General features: G+C 45.5%; 1 protein-coding gene across 2 annotated transcripts in view; it reads left to right on the top strand.

The window, feature by feature from the left end:
- The first annotated feature begins 7,417 nt into the window (after positions 1-7,417).
- MTAP (methylthioadenosine phosphorylase) overlaps positions 7,418-18,898 on the top strand; it is a 37,055-nt gene continuing 25,574 nt past the window's right edge. For both annotated transcript variants that reach the window (XM_065878964.1, XM_065878965.1), the window contains exons 1-3: positions 7,418-7,450; positions 15,392-15,478; positions 16,670-16,728. In XM_065878964.1, the coding sequence (XP_065735036.1) occupies positions 7,418-7,450; positions 15,392-15,478; positions 16,670-16,728 (179 nt within the window). The remainder of the gene's footprint in view (positions 7,451-15,391; positions 15,479-16,669; positions 16,729-18,898) is intronic.

Genomic DNA, 18,898 nt, shown 5'->3' with positions numbered 1-18,898 from the left:
GCCGTTTATGGATACCCAAATTTGCTGAAATGGCCAAACCACTATACTTAGCCACCAAAGAACAGACGCCCTTTGAATGGACAGAGGAGGCTGAGCAATCGTTTCAGCAGATCAAAACTGCCTTGCTATCCGCACCCGCCCTGGGTCTCCCTGATGTCTCCAAACCCTTCCACCTCTTTGTGGATGAAAACAAAGGCATAGCTAAGGCCGTGTTGACCCAACCCCTCGGTCCTTGGACCAGGCCTATCGCTTACCTATCGAAGAAATTGGACCCCGTGGCTGCAGGCTGGCCTCCTTGCCTCCGGGTGATCGCCGCCACAGCCCTATTGGTAAAGGATGCCAACAAACTAACTATGGGACAGGAATTACATGTCACCACCCCCCACGCCATCGACGGGGTTCTCAAACAGCCTCCCGACCGATGGATGAGCAATGCTCGATTGGTCCACTACCAGGGTCTACTGTTAAATCCTCTCAAAATCAGCTACACTCCACCACGGGCTTTAAACCCTGCCTCTCTATTACCTGACCCAGACTTAGACTCCCCACTCCATGATTGTGCAGAGGTACTGGCTCAGATCCATGGGGTTCGGGAAGACCTACGTGACCAGCCCCTATTAGATGCACAAGTCACATGGTTCACTGACGGCAGTAGTTTTGTCCAGCAAGGTCAGAGGTATGCGGGGGCAGCGGTAACATCGGAAACTGAGGTGATATGGGCAAAGACTCTCCCCCCAGGGACCTCAGCCCAAAAAGCTGAATTAATTGCCCTGACCCAAGCTCTCAAGATGAGCAAAGACCAAAAAGCCACCATATATACAGACAACCGGTATGCTTTCGCTACCGCACACATACATGGGGCAATATACCGAGAGCGGGGACTACTCACAGCAGAGGGCAAAGACATCAAGAACAAAGAGGAAATCCTGGCCTTGCTAGCGGCCATATGGGAACCCAAAAAGTTAGCCATTGTACATTGCCCGGGGCATCAAAAACCCACAAATCCAGTCGCCCGGGGCAACAATTTGGCAGACCAGACGGCTCGAAAGGCGGCATACACTCCAATACCATTACTTCCCCTACAACTGCCGGATCCAGGGCCCCGGGAATTACCGCCCCAACCCGACTACTCGGAAGATGTAGGTTAAAGACGGATGGTGGCGGGACGCTAAGAACAATATCCTCCTTCCAGAAAAACTAGGAACCTTGGTCCTTGAACGGATCCATCGTAGCACCCACTTGGGCGCCCGACGGCTACAGGATCTCATCAGACAGACTGGACTTAAAATTAAAAATGTCTCTGAAAAAACTGAACGACTGGTTGCTGGCTGTGCAGTCTGCCAACTCCATAATGCTAACACCCACCCACCAACCGCTGGCATCCGGGAAAGAGGGAACCAGCCCGGAGCCTACTGGGAAGTGGACTTCACGGAGGTAAAGCCTGGCAAATATGGATATAGATATTTACTGGTGTTTATAGATACCTTTTCAGGTTGGACTGAGGCATTCCCGACCAAGAATGAGACAGCACAAATAGTAGCTAAAAATCTACTAGAAGAAATCCTGCCCAGGTATGGCTTTCCAGTTATGATAGGGTCAGACAACGGGCCGGCCTTCGTTTCTAAGGTAAGTCAGGATCTGGCTTCCATACTTGGGGCTGATTGGAAATTACATTGTGCATACCGCCCCCAGAGTTCAGGACAGGTAGAAAGAATGAATAGAACTCTAAAAGAGACCTTGACCTAATTAACCATGGAGACTGGCGCTAACTGGGTAGTCCTACTCCCCTACGCTCTGTTTAGGGTGCGAAATTCCCCCTATAAGCTAGGATTTACCCCCTACGAAATAATACATGGTAGGCCTCCTCCTATTATCCCTAACCTAAAGACTAACCTTATCCAATCGGACCCAGAAAATAATCTCCTGTCTTCCCTCCAAGCCTTACAGCGGATACATGAGACAATCTGGCCCAAACTAAAAGAGCTATATACAACAGGACCCCCGCCTACTCCACACCAGCTCCGACCAGGTGACTGGGTCCTTGTCAAACGCCATCGACAAGAGACCCTAGAACCCAGGTGGAAAGGACCTTACCAGATCATCCTGACAACGCCGACGGCCATCAAGGTGGACAGCATAGCTGCCTGGATCCATTACACCCACGTCAAGCCGGTGGACCCACTTTCTGACCTCATCAAGTCCACTAAAGCTGACGTCACCTGGACGGTTGATCGGAGTAAGGACAATCCCCTCAAACTGACCTTACGCCATACCCTCCCCCATGAGGACCAAGGTACTGCTGATAGCTCTAATGACAGTCCTAACCCTCAACCCTCGGGCCACGAGGGGAGGATTCAACCCCCCCCCCAATAAGAATGCTTTAATGCAACAACTATATGGTGCACCGTGTGAGTGCAGGGGAGGTACTAGCGAGACTCCTGTTGTTCCCCGAAGGTATACTCATATGCAGGATTGCGGGGGAATAACTGCATACCTTGTTCAGGTATATGGAGGCACCGGGGTCAAAACCAGCTGGCAATGCCACCATAAGCCTAAACCACTCCCCCCCCGAGCTATTTGTCCCTGTTCTACTTTTCAGGAATCAATGCATAGCACGTGCTACTCCTCTTACCAGCAATGTACAGGGACCAATAACAAGACTTATTTCACAGCCACACTACAGAATAATAAAAGTCCCACCATTAGTGATAATAATAAATACCTTCAGGCTGGATGCATTGGCACTCCCGGGACCCCGGTATGCTGGAATACCAGGGCCCCCATACATATGTCAGACGGTGGAGGGCCCCAAGACGAAGTGCGCCAGATAGAAACCCGAAGACAAATAGAAAAGGCCTATCAGGATCTGTACCCACAGCTCAGCTACCACCCCCTAATTCGCCCTAAGGTCAATCCCTCTGAACTGGACCCCCAAACCACGACTATACTAGAAGCTACTTTTGCGCTTTTAAATACCACCAACCCCAACTTAGCACAAGATTGCTGGCTCTGCCTTCCTCAAGGACCGCCCCGCCCTATAGCCATCCCCATTTTCGCCAATTTAAACATCAGCAAACAATGTAACCCAACTTTACTCCCCGAGCCGTTTCCCATACAATTTTCAAAGTTTTCAACTACCTTTAATACCTCATGCTTTGTCAAGAACGATTCCCTCTCTAACGCCAGTATTGACTTGGGAATCCTTTCATCTACTGGATGTAGTCAGTATATCCCCGTAAACTCCTCCCTCTGTAGTCCTAACACCACTGTCTTTGTCTGTGGAAATAACCTAGCATACACCTATTTACCCCAGAACTGGACAGGGGTCTGCAACCTAGCCACCCTCCTCCCTAATGTAGACCTGATCTCGGGAGACACTCCATTGCCCATTCCCAGCTTTGACCTTTGGGCAGGAAGAACCAAACGAGCCATTACAGCCATACCCCTCCTGGTAGGACTAGGAATTACAGGAGCTGTGGCCATAGGGAGTACAGGTCTTGGGGTCTCCCTTCACTCCTATAATCAGCTGTCTAGACAATTAATAGAAGATGTAGAAGCCCTCTCTGGAACCATTCAGGACTTACAGGACCAATTAGATTCGCTGGCCGAGGTGGTCCTACAAAATAGGAGGGGCTTAGACTTGCTGACAGCTGAACAGGGTGGGATATGCCTCGCCCTAAAAGAAAAATGTTGTTTTTATGCAAATAAATCAGGCATTGTAAGAAACAAAATTCACCAGCTCCAGGAAGACTTAGCCCGCCGCCGGAAAGAATTAGCGGACAATCCCCTTTGGTCAGGATTTCATGGGATGCTTCCCTTCCTCCTCCCCTTCCTGGGCCCTCTACTATGCCTCCTTCTCCTCCTCACTATAGGCCCCTGTATATTCAACAAAATCATGGATTTCGTCCGAAAAAGAATAAACACAGTTCAGCTGATGGTATTAAGATCACAATATCAGCCATACGAGGACTTAGAAAATGAAAAAACTGAGCCTTGAGGACCCAAGATTGGCTCCTCTGGTTCATGAAAGAAGGGGGAATGAAGGGCTATGTTCTACTTTGGTAGAAATAGGACTGAATTGATGCCCTGCCATTAGGCCGTAGCGCTGCTAGGATTGCATCGATCTTCCTGTTTGTACTGTTTGTAACTATGGCCCCATCTTAAGTATTCCTAATTGAAAAACAAAGCCTCAGGAAACCGAAACTTAACCAGCCGCTCTCGCTTCTGTAACTATGCTTGCTGAACCCCCTTTTGCAACCATCCAACCAATCAGACGGTGACTAGTGTCTTTGTTTAAAAGTTAACCAATCAGTGACTAGTGTCTTTGTTTAAAAGTTAGCCAATCAGTACTCCCCACCCCTGGAAAGCCCCGCAGAAGGTCCCGAGCTTGTTTGTACCTGTCTATAAAAGAGCTGTACTAAACTCCATCGGGACCTCTTAGCGTCACCGGCAACGAGTGCGCGGAGGTCCAGGTTCGAACCTGCAATAAAAGACCCTAGCCGTTTGGCTTTGACTCTTGTCTCTGGTGGTCTTGTGGAGGGGTCTCGTGACCGTGGGCATTTCAGTATATATCTTGCTTGTTAAGATAGATAAGTGACAATCTTTTTTCGAAGTTGAAGATGCAGGTGGTATCTGTTCACAGACATGATAACCCCGAAGGTTAGAGTTTTATTGCCTTGTAAAATATATACCAGTTTTGTATCTAATTTTTCCATCTTATTCTAACATTCTCTTTTCTGCTGTTGCAGCATCTTACATCCTCCTTTGAATCAGCTTTGTCATCCTGCTGGTTCCTTTATTAATGAGTTAAATACATCTCTGACATGTGCCAACTATTTATTTGTTTGAATGTTTTTAACTTTCTGAAAACTTAATTTGACATGTTCTTCTAAAATCGATTCTTTTATTAAGAAAACTCTACAGTGGTTGTTGTCAGTTCAAATTATCTACAGCAGGCCAGTCCCGTGCTTCTAATATTTGTATGCTCTTTTCTCAAAATGCATAATGATGAAAATTGCTAGAGTCCCCTTGGAAGGGGGATCAATTTGTCTTGAACTCCATGCCCCATACACAAAGAACAAAATAGTGCCTTACAGTCAGCTGGTGGGTGGGTGCCTGTTTTCTGAGAAGTTAAAAAATTGTTTAAATTTTGTCTAGAAATGCTAATTTCTTCCCAGAAATGGCTTATAAATTACATCACTCAAAAAACCAGACCAAACTTGGGACACTGTTCCCTTCACAGACATCACAAGTTCAAGAGCAAATGCTTGAGCCCTGTCCTGAAATTTAAAGTAGAAAAGTCCAGAAGTCCAGTTTAGCCCTGTTAAAAAGAAAACCACAAGCCCAAAATGGCATCACTTGCTTGTGCTAAAAGCCCATGAAACCAAACTTAGACTCAATACCTAACCTAACCGCAGTTTCGACCTTCCTCAGAAATAGTTTGAAATTTTCTGATCAGCACCAATGAGGTAATCTGTCACAAGGGTCCTCTCCATCCATCTCTCCTTCCTTCCCTCCCCCACTACTGAGGAAGAAGAGGCAATATGCATGATAAAACCCTTGCTGGTCCTTTCCATCCAAAAAGATGTCCTGGCCTAAAAATAATCATTTCTTTTCTTTTGCTAATAGCTCCCTGCCCCATCCTTCTTCCTATAAAAACCTTCCATTGTGTACAACACTTCTGAGAGCACTCTAGTTCTAGCTAGGTGGGATGCTGCCCTTATGAATTGCCTAATAAAGCTAGTCAGACTTCCAATTTACTCAGTTGAATTTTGTTTTTAACCCTTCCAGGTTTCCAACTCCTTCTTTGTCTAGGGGTCTTCTAATGCTTACAGGATTTAACTTGTTTACAGGGTCTAACTCTCCTCAGGGAGACAGTGCTGAGTAGAAACTGGACTTGCTTGTCACATTAAAGCACATAAGTTGGTCAAGATCCCCTAATTGTGAAGCAGCCATAAAACCCAAGTATCTGTGTCCCTGCAATTGTTCCCCTCTGAGTAGTGGGCTACCAACAATAGGACAAGCAGCAGACAGGCTCCTAGGAAATTACATTTGGGAGGAACTCCCAGCCTCCTGCTCTTTCAAAGGAGCACCCCAATCTTCTACTTTTATTCTTTGCTATTTCATTTTATGACTTAAAAGAAATAGAAGAAAATTTACATTGCAAGAAAATTTAAACCTAGAGCAAATGATAAGGAGAGAGTGAAAGTCTTTACTGTTTAAGTGAACAGTATACAGGAGGCACCCAGTGATGTTTTGAATGAAATTATGCTTGCATCGTGTTTCAGTGTTTTACTGCTATAGGGAAAGAGGAAAGTTTACCCTTCCACAGCCATTCTCCCACCCCCAGAGTAATCTGCAAAGTTTCTGTATATCAGAACATCACTGTCACCCAGCATTTTGTTGAAGAGTTTAATCCATCCAGGGAGTTTAAATTGGATTATCCCAGTAGAGAAGGGATGAGGATTTTGAGAGTAAGGGATTATCCCTGTGAAGGGCTGGTATAACGGGGGTGGGGGGTGGGGGGTGGGTGACCAGCCAGTGTTGAGTGATGAAGACATGAGTCTGGATTCTGAATCTAGTTGGCTTGGATTTTGGCTGGTGTGGGTAAGGTTAAAGATGGCCCCGGCCCTGTTGACCCAGGCTGGGAGTTAGGTAATATTTTATCCCCTTGAAAGCCTGACCTCAAACGGCCAGAGTTTGTAGGTCAGAAAGGTTATCCAGCAGCACGTTACTCTGTTTATTTTCTTTTTGTCATCCCTGAGTCTTGGGTCAACCCCTCCCCTGCTCTGTCCCCCACGAATTAACAGAAAGGAGCAAACCCCCGGTTGGGTCACGGTGATAAGAAGAGCCAACCACACCCCGCCCCGCCCCGCGTTAGCAGCTGGAGGTAACCTTGGCGAAGAGCCTGTTCCCTCCTCTCCACGATTTTCCCTCCCGCGAGAACTTCTGCACCGAGAATGGGCCTGGTTTTACAGATAAGGCCGAGCTTGCAGCTGAGACGAGGCGGAGCCGGGAGTGCTGCTCTTCCTTCTTTGTAGCGTTCTTGTGATGGTTAACGGAGCTGATTAAAGTGCAAAGCACAGAGTCTGGAACAACATAAGTACTCAATCAGCGGTCTCCATTATTCTCACTATCATGAGCCCGTTAGTTATAACTGGGGGTCGAAAAAAAATCAACGGAGAACCAGAAAGGTCTGCAAACGGGGCGGGACCCTGGAACCTCAAATTGAGGTGGGGGGTGGCGGGGGAGAGCCCACACCAGCAGCCAATCCAGCTGTCCCGGGGAGGAAGAGGAGGAGCCACAGCCGCCCCCGGGACCTCGTTGGTCAGCCCCGGGCCCAGCGCCTGAAACCGCTTCGCTCCGCCGCTCCACGTCTCCACCCCGCCCGAGGCCGTCGCTCCTTCCTCGCGCAGCCATGGCCTCAGGTGCCACTCCCGCGGCCGTGAAGGTAAGATTAGTCGTTCCGGATGCTGCAGTCCTCCGTGCCCTGTACGATCCCGCTCCCGCTCGGGGGGACCGCGCCTCTGGGCCGCGCGCCCAGCCAGTGCGCCCCCGCCGCGGCGGGGAGGGTCTGAGGCCGGTTAGCCCAGGGGCGGCGAGCGGGGGAGAGGGAACAATTGCAGAGTCGTCCCCCAACCTTTGGTCTCAGCTGCATCCGCAGCGCGCAGCGGGTAGGCAAGCAGTTAAGAGAGAGGGACAGCGGACCGGTGCTGCGCCCGCGCCCAACCCTTCCCGAGCACCTTTCTGGGCAGATGCGTCTGGCAGGGGCTAGCGGGTGTGCCAGGTGGGTGGGCACCTGCAGCCGCTGAGACGGGTTCCTTGAGCCCTGACCGACTTCAAAGCTTCCGCTCTGACTTGGCTCTCTGCCCGCGGCCCACGTGGGAAAACTGCATGCTTGCTCTTTTGCAAGCTTCCGGCTTTTTTGTGTGTTCTAAACTTAGGCCATCTCTGCTTTAGGAACTCTTGAGAGTTTTTTACAACACCGAAATGGAGTATAGGAATGCTGGGCCACTCTCTGTTCGGAGGCCTCTGGCTTTAAACTGCTTTGTTGGCAATCTTGAAAGTTAGGGATCAGTTTCCTTGTGCCCTTGGTCCTCACAGGTCTCGGTACAAGGCATCATTGTGCAGTGGGAGCTTTGGCCGGAGGAGGGCACGAGTTCCGAGGATTGCAACAAGTTTCCCTGGGGCTTTGACGCACTTCTTCCTGGTTGATGTCTCGCAGGGAGAGACTGTAGAATTACAGTCCACAGAAATAAACAGGATCAAAGTTAAGATCTCTTCTAGGCTGTTTATGATCAGCTAAAAACTCAGTTGACTTGTTTGGCTGTAGAAATTCTTGGTCGTGAGATAGGAAGGCCCGTCGCCTTCAAGTCTCTCTCTTGACTCCGCGTTTTGTGTTCAGTTCCCCCTGTAGAAGGCAAATCTCTGAGATCAGTGTGTAATCAACCAGAGTGATTAGCTTAGTAGGCCCTTGCAGCTTTCAGACACTTGATGTCAGGGGGTGGGCTGGGGAGAGCTGCAGTCACATTTAGATACTGTATTCCCTTTGCCATTTTGAAAAGAATCTTGCATTAAACAAATATTGTAGCATGCCTCTTCCTTATCAGTCATGGAGAACAAAGCAGAATTTTTATGAAGCTCTTTTTCATTTCAGTAAAATGGGAACATTACTGCAGGGTTTGCTGGGACGTTAGAATTGTATTGTCTTTCTAGCACATGGCTGAAACTTATTAAATGGTAGTGCTTCTAAGTGAGGGAGATGAGATTAATTTTGAACATCTTTTCTCCAAAAATTACATTATGATAGGCCACAGTTTTCAGTGGGCAGGCAGGAAACTATTGCCTTTCCTTTACAGGAATACACTTAAAGTGACATTAAAAATAGAGAGCAGTGGTATTTAAAACAGTCTCACTTTAACCTGGTTTTGCATTCTCCCTACCACAGTTTCCCTTTAAAATTAGTGCAGTGCATTTAAGTGCAGAATGGGCACTGTGATCAGAGCCCTGATGTAAATATTGAATGATGTACATTTTTGTTCTTGGCCAGCTGCTGAATATAAAATTAATAGGTACAAATAGTGCTAGGCCTGCCTGCTGATTTCTCTCTTTGGGGTTAGAACAGGTGATAATTTTGCTGTTGCAAATCCATGATTCCTACACCACTTCTGCCAGACTGCTGAGGCAACGTCCTATATAGAAAACATGAACTGCTAGTGTCCAGAGCAAAATAAGCTAATGGAAACCATATCCTATCCCCAGATCATAAAATATAGAGCTGGAGTGTTCCTTAAGACCATATAACCACACAAACCTCTTTTTGTGGACATAAAGCTGAGGCCCAGAAAGGTCACCTAAGGAGTCCAGAATTATAGTTGGACCTAGGTAGTGATAGAATTGGCCTAGAGCCTGGCATTCCACCAACTACATGTTGTGAGCCATTTCTGAAATCTGACATGTGGTCCCGGTGCCCTGTTTTATTCTGTTGACAAAGGTCATGCAGCCTTAAGGAAGGGGGAGTGTAGAGTGTTTGCATGAAGCAAGCTGCCTGCCGAATGCCCAGTGGATACTCTCCCATAGTATTAGTAGCAGCCACTGTCTGGGAGGACCTCAGGGAGGCAGTGTCCTCCGGCAACAGCCACGGGCAGTGGCATGCTTGGCCATGCAGAGGGCTGAACCGATCTCTGGCATTCCGGAGGGCTCCTGTAATGGGCCATGGCTCCCCTAGGCAGCTGCCCAGCTTTTACTCTGAGGGATTAAAAATAACTCTTGTTTACATGGTTGCTATGACAAGGAGGGGATATGGTCCCATCATAGTTGGGTAGTGGGCTATAAACAAAATGGTATCAATATTAAGGGGGATGGGCAAGTCTAGACTGTGGAGAACAGGCCTTTGAAACTCTCCTTTTTGATGGCTGAGTGCGGCCAGCAAAGGCCTTCACACTGAAAGTCCTTGAGTGACCTTCAGAAACTGGTGGACAACCCACAGGCCCCAGTCAGAAACCAAATGACCAATGAGCCTTCATTTTTTGCCTAGAGACACAATGCCATTTGGGGTACGACAATTCCTCCCTTAGTATAACTGTCCTGAGCATTGTAGGACATAGTACACATCCTGGGTCCCCTCTCCCCACAAAATGCTGGTAGCACTCCCTCCAGTCATTGTGGCAGCCAGAAATTTCCCTGTGGATTTCCAGGCACCTCTCAGGAGAGCCTCAGCACTTGGTTGAGGACCCCTGGGCTATAAATCCCTGAGACAGAGACTGCCTGGTGAGGAGATGAAGAAGCAGCCAGGTTGGTGTCCTGAGCAGCAGAGAAAAACAGAGATGGGGGCTTTTTTGCTGTTGTTACTTTGAGAAAGGGGTGTGTGTGTGTGTGTGTCTGCTTTGGGTCTTTATTGTGGTGCGCGGGCTTCATCTTGAGGTGGCTCCTTGTGAGGCACGGGCTCTAGGCACACAGGTTTCAGTAGTTGTGGCACGTGGGCTCAGTAGTTGTGGCTCATGGGCTCTAGAGCTCAGGCTCAGTAGTTGTGGCGCATAGGCTTAGTTGCCCCGCAGCATGTGGGATCTTCCCAGACCAGGGGTTGAACCCGTGTCCCCTGCATTGGCAGGCGGATTCCTATCCCCTGCACCACCAGGGAAATCCCTGAGGGAGGTTTTTTGATTGTGATTATAATCATGGTATTCTAGTCTGTGCCTCAAAAGCATCTAAAGCAGTAGTTCTCAAAGCCTGTGCTGCATCTGCACCCTCCTGGGAATTTGTTAGAAATGCAAATTCTTGGGCCCTTCCCCAATCCTGCTGAATCTGAAATAGGGAAGTGGGCAGCAAATTGGATTTTCAAGAGCCTCAGTATATTCAGGTACCCGCTAAAATGTGATAACCATTGGCCATGGAGCTTTGAAAAGGCTGGGCATCTGCATTTTTAACAAGTTCCTCAGGTGTTTCTTAGTGAACTAGTTTCCTTGGCTGCTCTCACAACCACCACAAACTGGAGGGCATAGAACAACACAGGTGTAGTCGCTTAACAATTCTAGCAGTCACAAGTCCAGGATGAGTCCTATGGAGCTAAAATCAAGATGTCAGTAGGGCAGGTCCTATTGGAGGATCTAAGGGTGAATGTTTCCTTGCTTTTTCCGGCTTCTAGAGATCACCAGCGTTCCTTGGCTCTGGGCCCTACATTACATCGCCTTTTCTCCACCTGCTTCCATCATCACATCGCCTTCTTCCTCATTCGACCTTATTAAAAGGACCCTTGTGATTACATTTAGGGTCCACCCAGATAATCCAGAATCATCCCCCCATCTCAAAATCATTAATCACACAGGTAACATGCACAGGTTCTCGTAATTAGAATGCTGACAGGCTCTCTTGCAGGAGCCATTATTCAGCCTATGATGCTCAGCTAGCCCAGATTTTAGAAATTGATGATCTGGGCCCTAGAGCAAGGGTGCTCAATTATGGCTACACATTAGAACCACCTGAGGAGCTTTAAGAAAAATAACAACTCTGTCTTGCTCAATTAGAATATCTGGAATCTGGGACCTGGGCTTTGGTACTGAAAGCTCCCCTGGGGATTCTAGTATCCAGCAGCTGACCCAGGAGGAGCACCAGGAAGAACCCTATGTTCTTCCACAAGTGAAGGAGAGTGCTACAGAGTACAGCAAGCTTTGAGGAAAATCCTCCTCAAAAAGTCACTGACCACTTCCGGAAGTGAACTGTATATTCAAAGAGGGTGTCTGCCCATTAGAATAATATCTTGACTTTGCAAGGAGAGGTTGGTTAAATTAAAAACTACAGATGTTCTGAACCTGAAGTTATTTTGGATTAGCACTCCCCCCAAGACCTCATTTAATTTTAATTACCTCTTCAAAGACCCTTTTTCCAAAAATAGTCAAATCCTGCCCTTTGATGATGGCTAATCATCAAAGAAAGGCAAATCAAGACCACAATGAGATCATCTCACACCTGTCAAAATGGCTATCATCAAAAAGTCTACAAATGTTGATGGAAGCAACCTAAGTGCCCATGAGCAGACGAAAGGATAAAGAAGTGGTATATATATACACAATGGAATATTAGGCATAAGAAAAGAATGAAATTCTCCACTTCATGGGGTGCTAGGTTCCTCCATGTAGTATAAAGTGATGGTGAACAGCTGTTGAAACCAAGTGGGGTATGTGAAATCTCCTGTGGCTGGTACCAGGGGAAGTGGACACAGGGTAGGGGTTGGTGTGAACCCTTTTGGCATCGTTGGAAGTAACCATTCTGGCTGGGTAAGCCAACATTTAGATAAAATGCTTACACAGTCTCAGAGAGGAAGTCAAACCATCTCTTCTTTTTGAGGAGTTTGACTTGGTGGTCTGCAAGTGGAAAAGTGTGGGATGAATCAACTTGCTGTTAAAATCTAGCAATGGCCTTGATGGACCAGGGGGTCCTTATTTCAGAACTTTATCTTGTGTAGTGAAGAAGTCCTGGCTGGGCAGAATTGGCCTAGAAATTCCATCTCAGACCTTGAACACTTTTCCTAAGCATTCCTAGGACTGCTTGGACTGAGGGCGATGCCTCTGGCCTAGGAAGCCTGGTAAGTATGCATGAGATCATGCATGGACAGCCCCCTCCCTTCCAAGGTGGTTCACTCAGGTGCCCAGAGTTGCTGTTTCCATGCTTACTTTGTGACCTTGGTCCAGAACTTGAACTCTGAGGACCAGTTTCTTCATAACATGGAGACAAATTTCTAATAGGTTGTGGTGTTTATCAAGGATTCCAGGGGATACTGGGAGGTAGTACATAATAGTGGTTGAGTATGAAAGACCTGGGTTCCAATCCCAGCTTTGCTCTTTATAATTTGCTCTTTGGACAAATTTCTTTTAAGTTTTGTGTTTCTCTTTCCTCTTTTATAAAATGGGTGTTACACTATAGGGCCCATCTTACAGGGTGGTTGTGAAAATTAAATGAGGTAAGGCCCCTGGAGAACTTGGCCACAGTGCCTGTGACATGTAAATGCAAAGACACAGTTACTTTATCAAGGCAGGTACTGAGTTGACCACTTGAATTTAGAGGCTGGAGGGGAATGACAGGCCACTGGTGCTTGGGAGTTTCGTCCCATAGTTATACTTTACCATGGAGCCAGCAGGTGGCGACATTGCCATATCTTGGCACTGCTGGCCTCCGTCTGCAGCAAGAAAAAGGTTAGGGATTGAGTTCCCTGGTGTGGCTGTACTCAGTTGCTACACTTGTCCTGTGTCCCTTCCAAGATATGGGTTTTGAGAAACAACTTGAGCCAGTTTGACTGGACGGGCTCTCCTGCAGATAACTCCAGTGCCAGAGAACACATCCTGGCCTTTCTGATGAGCGGTAACGGCTCTTGTTTTCACACCCAGTACTAAATATTCCTCACTGAGGGCTGAGTTAGCAGCTACCCAGTGCATGGTCATCATGCAGCCAGAGTGGTTTGGGCTGAAGTTTGGGGCTGCTGAGGGTGGGCTCCAGGGCACTGAACTTCAGCAAGACCCCAACTGGCATTTCTTATTCACTGCTGTGAGGCTGGGCTGGCTTGCCTAAACAGAGGGTGGTTTCAAAACCAAGTCTGGTTTGTTTTGTATATACGAGTCTGAGTCCAGTGTTAGATCCAGAATGCGAGATGCCATGGCCCAGGGGAACGGCCAGAAACAGCCAAGTCAGAGTGGTAGTATTTTTTTTAAAAAAAGGAAGCAAAAACACCAGACGTTTCCATGAGTAGTAGAGTCCCCAGAGGGTAGGCTGAGAGTAATTTCAAAGTCAGCACCTCAGTTCGGCGGTCTGAGGTGATGACATGGGCTGGACAGTTCATTGCACCCCCTACCCCATCCCAACTATGATCTGTGGTGCTTCGGCCTTACATGAAATGATAAAATAAAGACACCAGCTAGAGGATGGGTTAGGATTTCATAAAATAGTGCGATTTTTAAAATTTCTACTGAACTGAAATGAATTTAAACCCACTGACTTAAGTGAACACTTCTGTTGATTTGAAAACTGCAGTCCTGTATTGATCAGTCTTTACCTACAATGTTAAGTTGTAACAAAGAAAAATGTTGACTTGCTGTAGAATATGTAACCTGCTGTGGTTTCAACAATGTACCACAAGGTGGCAGCAACTTCAAAAACTGGTTTAGCCACTTGAGGATGCTTTCCAAGTACTAAATCATGTAACCTGCAGTTCTTTGTAAAAATCTTACTCAATCGCCCTTTTTCTTATTTTGTTGATTTATTTTTCTAGGAAATAGGGCCAGAGAGGTAACTATTTTCCCACATACTAGTATAAATCAACTGTATAACCTGATCTCAAAATTATTTAATTCAGATGTTCAGTTAATTTTTAACTTTGGAGTTTTGTTCTCAAGGAGCTACTTCCGCTGAGTAGAAATTTTACTCAAGTGACAATAGATTTAAAGCTGTTCATTGAAAAAAAATGCTCAGGTGACTTTTTATTAGGTTTCTAGTTCATCTCTGTAGCCTGTTGCTGACAATTTAAATAGTATTTTTCCTTTAGGAAGTATCAACCCAGGGAAACCTTCCTAATGATTTCAGTTATTTCATTTTTAGTTAACAGTTTCGTTAATATATTTAGTTACCTTTGTAATTGTTTTTGTTCAGGTGTCTTAATCATCAAATTGGATTAACTCTATAGGGTAATATCAGGGTTTTTAGACTCAGATTACTTCCTGAAGACGAGGACAATTAAGTTAATGTCTGGAAAATGCAATAAGACACTTGAAAATAATTTGGAACTACAGACCTTTGAATTACTTACATCTACATGTATATGAATGACAGCTGGAGTTCATAAATATAGAGGCTAACTTTTCATGCTATTCCAGATTCCTCTTTCTGTGATCCCTTACAGCTCTGATTTTAGTGGCATAGGGAAGAAAATCTCTCGTTTCTTTATCAAGTGCGGTAATGAGGAGAAACCCTTACCAAATGGAAATGCTGAATATTTTCTATCCTAGTTGTTTTTTGAACATTTATTCCATCACGCATTTAGTAGAGATAATAAAATTGGTTAGAAAGTACTTTCTCCAACCATATTTACCTATTTTTAGGTTTGGCTTTATGATTTAAACTAGTTGAAGTACGTTTCCATGCTAATTTGTTATTTAGATAGTCAGCAAGAACGTGATTTAGTCCGAAAAGGTGACTCATGCTTTGGTTATTTCTGGAATATAGAAGGCTTTTGAATGTTTGCTGAATAAATGATTGCTTTTCAGGAATGTTCAGATTTTTAAAATAACTAGGGCTTACCAGGAATGGAGAAGAGCATATAGTATGGATAAACGAATTTGCTTAAAATAATGATTTTGTTTCTACTGCAAACTGATCAAATGTGATATCTTTTTATTGTCTCCTTCAGATTGGAATAATTGGTGGGACAGGCCTGGATGATCCAGAAATCTTAGAAGGAAGAACCGAAAAATATGTGGACACTCCATTTGGCAAGGTTAATATCCAGTTAGTGGAGACATACTAGCTTTTTTCTTTCTCCTTGCTGGCTTGATTTTTAAGTTAAAAAATCTTTTTAAATTGCTTTTGTCTTGGCAGCACAGGGCTGCCTGCCCCAGGCTGAGAGAGGCCAGGAGTTTCTGTTACTGGGCTCTGCCAACTGAGACAGTATCCCTGAGATTGCCTTGGACTTGACTACTGAGAACATGGCTTTTAAATGTGTACAAATAATTTCTTAATTATATCCCTAGAAGCCAGATGCTCATTTCAAACACAGGAACTGTACTCTCCAGATCACTGCATTCAAATCAGCTTCTAATTTGGGGCCCATCGGTCATACCACAGTCTTTAACAAATGGGAGGAAATATCTAATGGCCTTTTCTTAGTAAGCCCTGGCCCAAAGGGGGATTTTGGGGGAATGAGAACACAACTGCATAACTGAATTGGAAATAAAACACTCCTCCTTTTCTATTAAAAGGAGGCTGTTTAGTTCTCCCAGCTAGGGTGAAGGTGTCTGCCTTCTCCTAACTCCATAGGGCTACTTCCAAATGCTGTGGTTCCTCTGATCCTCCTACGAAGATCCCTGTATTTGGCAATCCCAACCAAACCCTCCTTTTCAGCCAAGTCCTTAGATTTTATCCGGTATCCTCCAAGTCCTGCTGTCAGCTTGTTCACTTCTTAGCCTCATGTTTTCTTAACCTCCTATGTTCTCAGACTTTTTCCTCCATTACCTGAGGTTATCTTGTGGCCATCTTAGACCTGGTTAACACAGCAAACGGTTCCAGTGCTGAGTTCTTAAATTCCCTGATAGGGGCCTCCTATTCCTTTTGCATTCCACTCTCACACCTGTTCTTGAACCTGCTAAATAGCCTTGACACATCTGTGTATGATCAGTGTGGCATCAGAGTCCCCAGGGGTGCTTGCTACAAATAGATCTTACTAAATGCTACCTACCCACGCACGCTTCTAAGTCTTACGAATCTCTGTACTGGTAGAGAGGTCTCAGTAAATATTGAGTGACTAAGTTGATCCATCAAATCTAGACTCTTTTACTTCTTTGAAATATACCCTCAGACCCCAAGTTTCTATGAATCCTACTACAGATGAACAATTGAAATGGCAGCTTTTTGATTGTTTCTATATGTGTTTTTAAATCACTGACTTGTAACCATTTTTCACTGTGTGCAGCCTTCTGATGCCTTAATTTTGGGGAAAATAAAGAATGTTGATTGCGTCCTCCTTGCAAGGTAACGTATTTCAAGCTTTTGAATGTTACTACTAAAGAACATTTAAAATTTTACTTAAATTGTGAAAAGAGTAATGATGCAGGTATGAGTTTTTAATGTGTTGGTGGAGCCATAGCATCTGAGTCATCTTTATCGCTTACAGTTTCAGGGTAGGTTTTACTGACTTTGGAGATTAAAGATCTTGCCTATCCCCCCTTAGGTTGGCAAAATGTTTAGAACAATCCAATGAGTGATGCAATGATTTGACTAAACTTGAAGCTCTGCTTTCAGTTCTAGCTGCAAGAGGAAATGTTTTCTTTTGTTCTTTTCTGTCTTTTATCTTCTAGTTAACAAGATCAAGAAAAACTGCTTCATTCATGACCCCTTGTGTAGTAATAGTTGTATATTTGTGGGGAGTGGGTTTCGGGTCACTGAAGTGGGTTCTCGGTGGTGTCTACACCCTTATTGCCTTGACAAGGCTCGTACTGTTCCCTAAAGAGAAGAGCAAGTCATTTTATCACAGTTAGAAATTAGTCAGACTGCATGTATTAGCTTTCTATTGCTGCATAACAAATGACCACAAATTTAGCAGCCTGAAATAGCATACATTATCCCACAGTTTCCAGGTAACCCGAGTGTGGGCACAGCTCATCTGCGTCCTCTTCAGGGTCACACAAGTATATATTGTGTCACATGGGTATATTTAAGTGCTTGTTCTTATCTGGAGCTCCAGGTCCTCGTTCAAGCTCATGTAGGAGTTGGCAGAACTCAGTTCCTCAGGGTTGAAGGACTGAGGCCGTCAGCTCCTAGAGGCTGTCCATGTTCCCTGCTTTGTGGCCCTCCCCGTGGGCAGTTCACAAGACAGCAGCTTGCTGCTGCAAGGCCAGCAGGAGGGCCAGGTACTGCATGCTGGCAGGCTGGGGCCTGATCATGGGAGTGACTCCCAGTACCTTCCGCTGTGTTCTGTTGGTTGGAAGCATCTCAGGTCCGCCCACAGTCGAGAAGGAAGGAATTATTCAGAGCATGAAAATGAAGACCACCCTAGGGTCTGTCTGCCACACTGCATTTTTGAAACGGAAGTGGCTTTGCTGAGTCCAGTAAAACTAAATTTTAGTTCTAGATGGTCGCATAGGGTTGATTTCAGGCAACCTTCTTTGTTGGTCTGTGGTCATTGCTGGAGAAACGCTTAATTTTTTCCAGACTGTAAGAGAAAATGGTTCATGTTGTAGCCCCATGGTGAAGGTTTTATATTCTTGCCAGCTGAAATGAAGTGTGTCGGACTGTGAACCACTTCATGCAGTGGTTCTAAACTCCTTTTGATATGTGAATTTCTTTTGAAAATCTAATCAGAGATTTGGAGACCAGCCTTAGAAAAAATGCATGTACAGTAGTCCCCTCTTACCCACGGTTTCAGTTACCCATAGTCAACTGTGGTCCAAAAGTATTAAATGGAAAAGTCTAGAAATAAACAATTCATAAGTTTTAAATCTTGTGCCATCCCACCCCCTCTGCTCGGGTCAGGAATCATTCCTTTGTCCAGCATATCCACGCTGTGTACACTACCCACCTGTTAGTATAGGAAAAAAACATAGCATATATGGAGGTCAGTACTATACGCAGTTTCAAGCAGCCACAGGGGGGTCTTGTAACACATTTCCTGTGGATAAGCGGGGACTACCATACTTTCTGGGCATTCATGGACTTCCACCTTCTGAGAGGTCGTTTATGACCTTGGGGTAAAAACCCTCATATGCTAATGCTTGTCTGCAATTATGTACAAATTATTTCCATATTCTTAATTCTGTTGTTGGTGAAGAAGAGACATTAAAGTTTATTTCAAAATATCAATATGGAATGATACAAGGGATATTGGATAGCAACCCTGTGGTGCAGGGTTTTTTATTATCCATTTTACAGATCAAAAAAAAAAAATTGGGGGCTGAGAAAGCTGAGTGATTTTGATGAGGTCACACAGCTAGTAAGTGGCAGACCTAGGATTTGAACCCAGGCAGTTTTACTTCAAAGCCCAAACTTTTAATCATTATCGTACAAAGTGAGATTTTTGTGTGTTGTTACTTCCTTGAAAGCCTGTTTCTATATTATCACATGTGAAGACCACTGGTCTCTTGACACTTAGCCTTCCTGTGGCAGAACATTACCTGTGATGTTCATACTTTTTCAAGCAGCTCAG

The sequence above is a fragment of the Phocoena phocoena genome, chromosome 6, assembly GCF_963924675.1.
Source record: "Phocoena phocoena chromosome 6, mPhoPho1.1, whole genome shotgun sequence".
Classification (NCBI taxonomy): Eukaryota; Metazoa; Chordata; class Mammalia; order Artiodactyla; family Phocoenidae; genus Phocoena; species Phocoena phocoena.
Note: the sequence above shows the minus strand (reverse complement) of the source record. Positions and strands in the feature narration are given on the sequence as shown.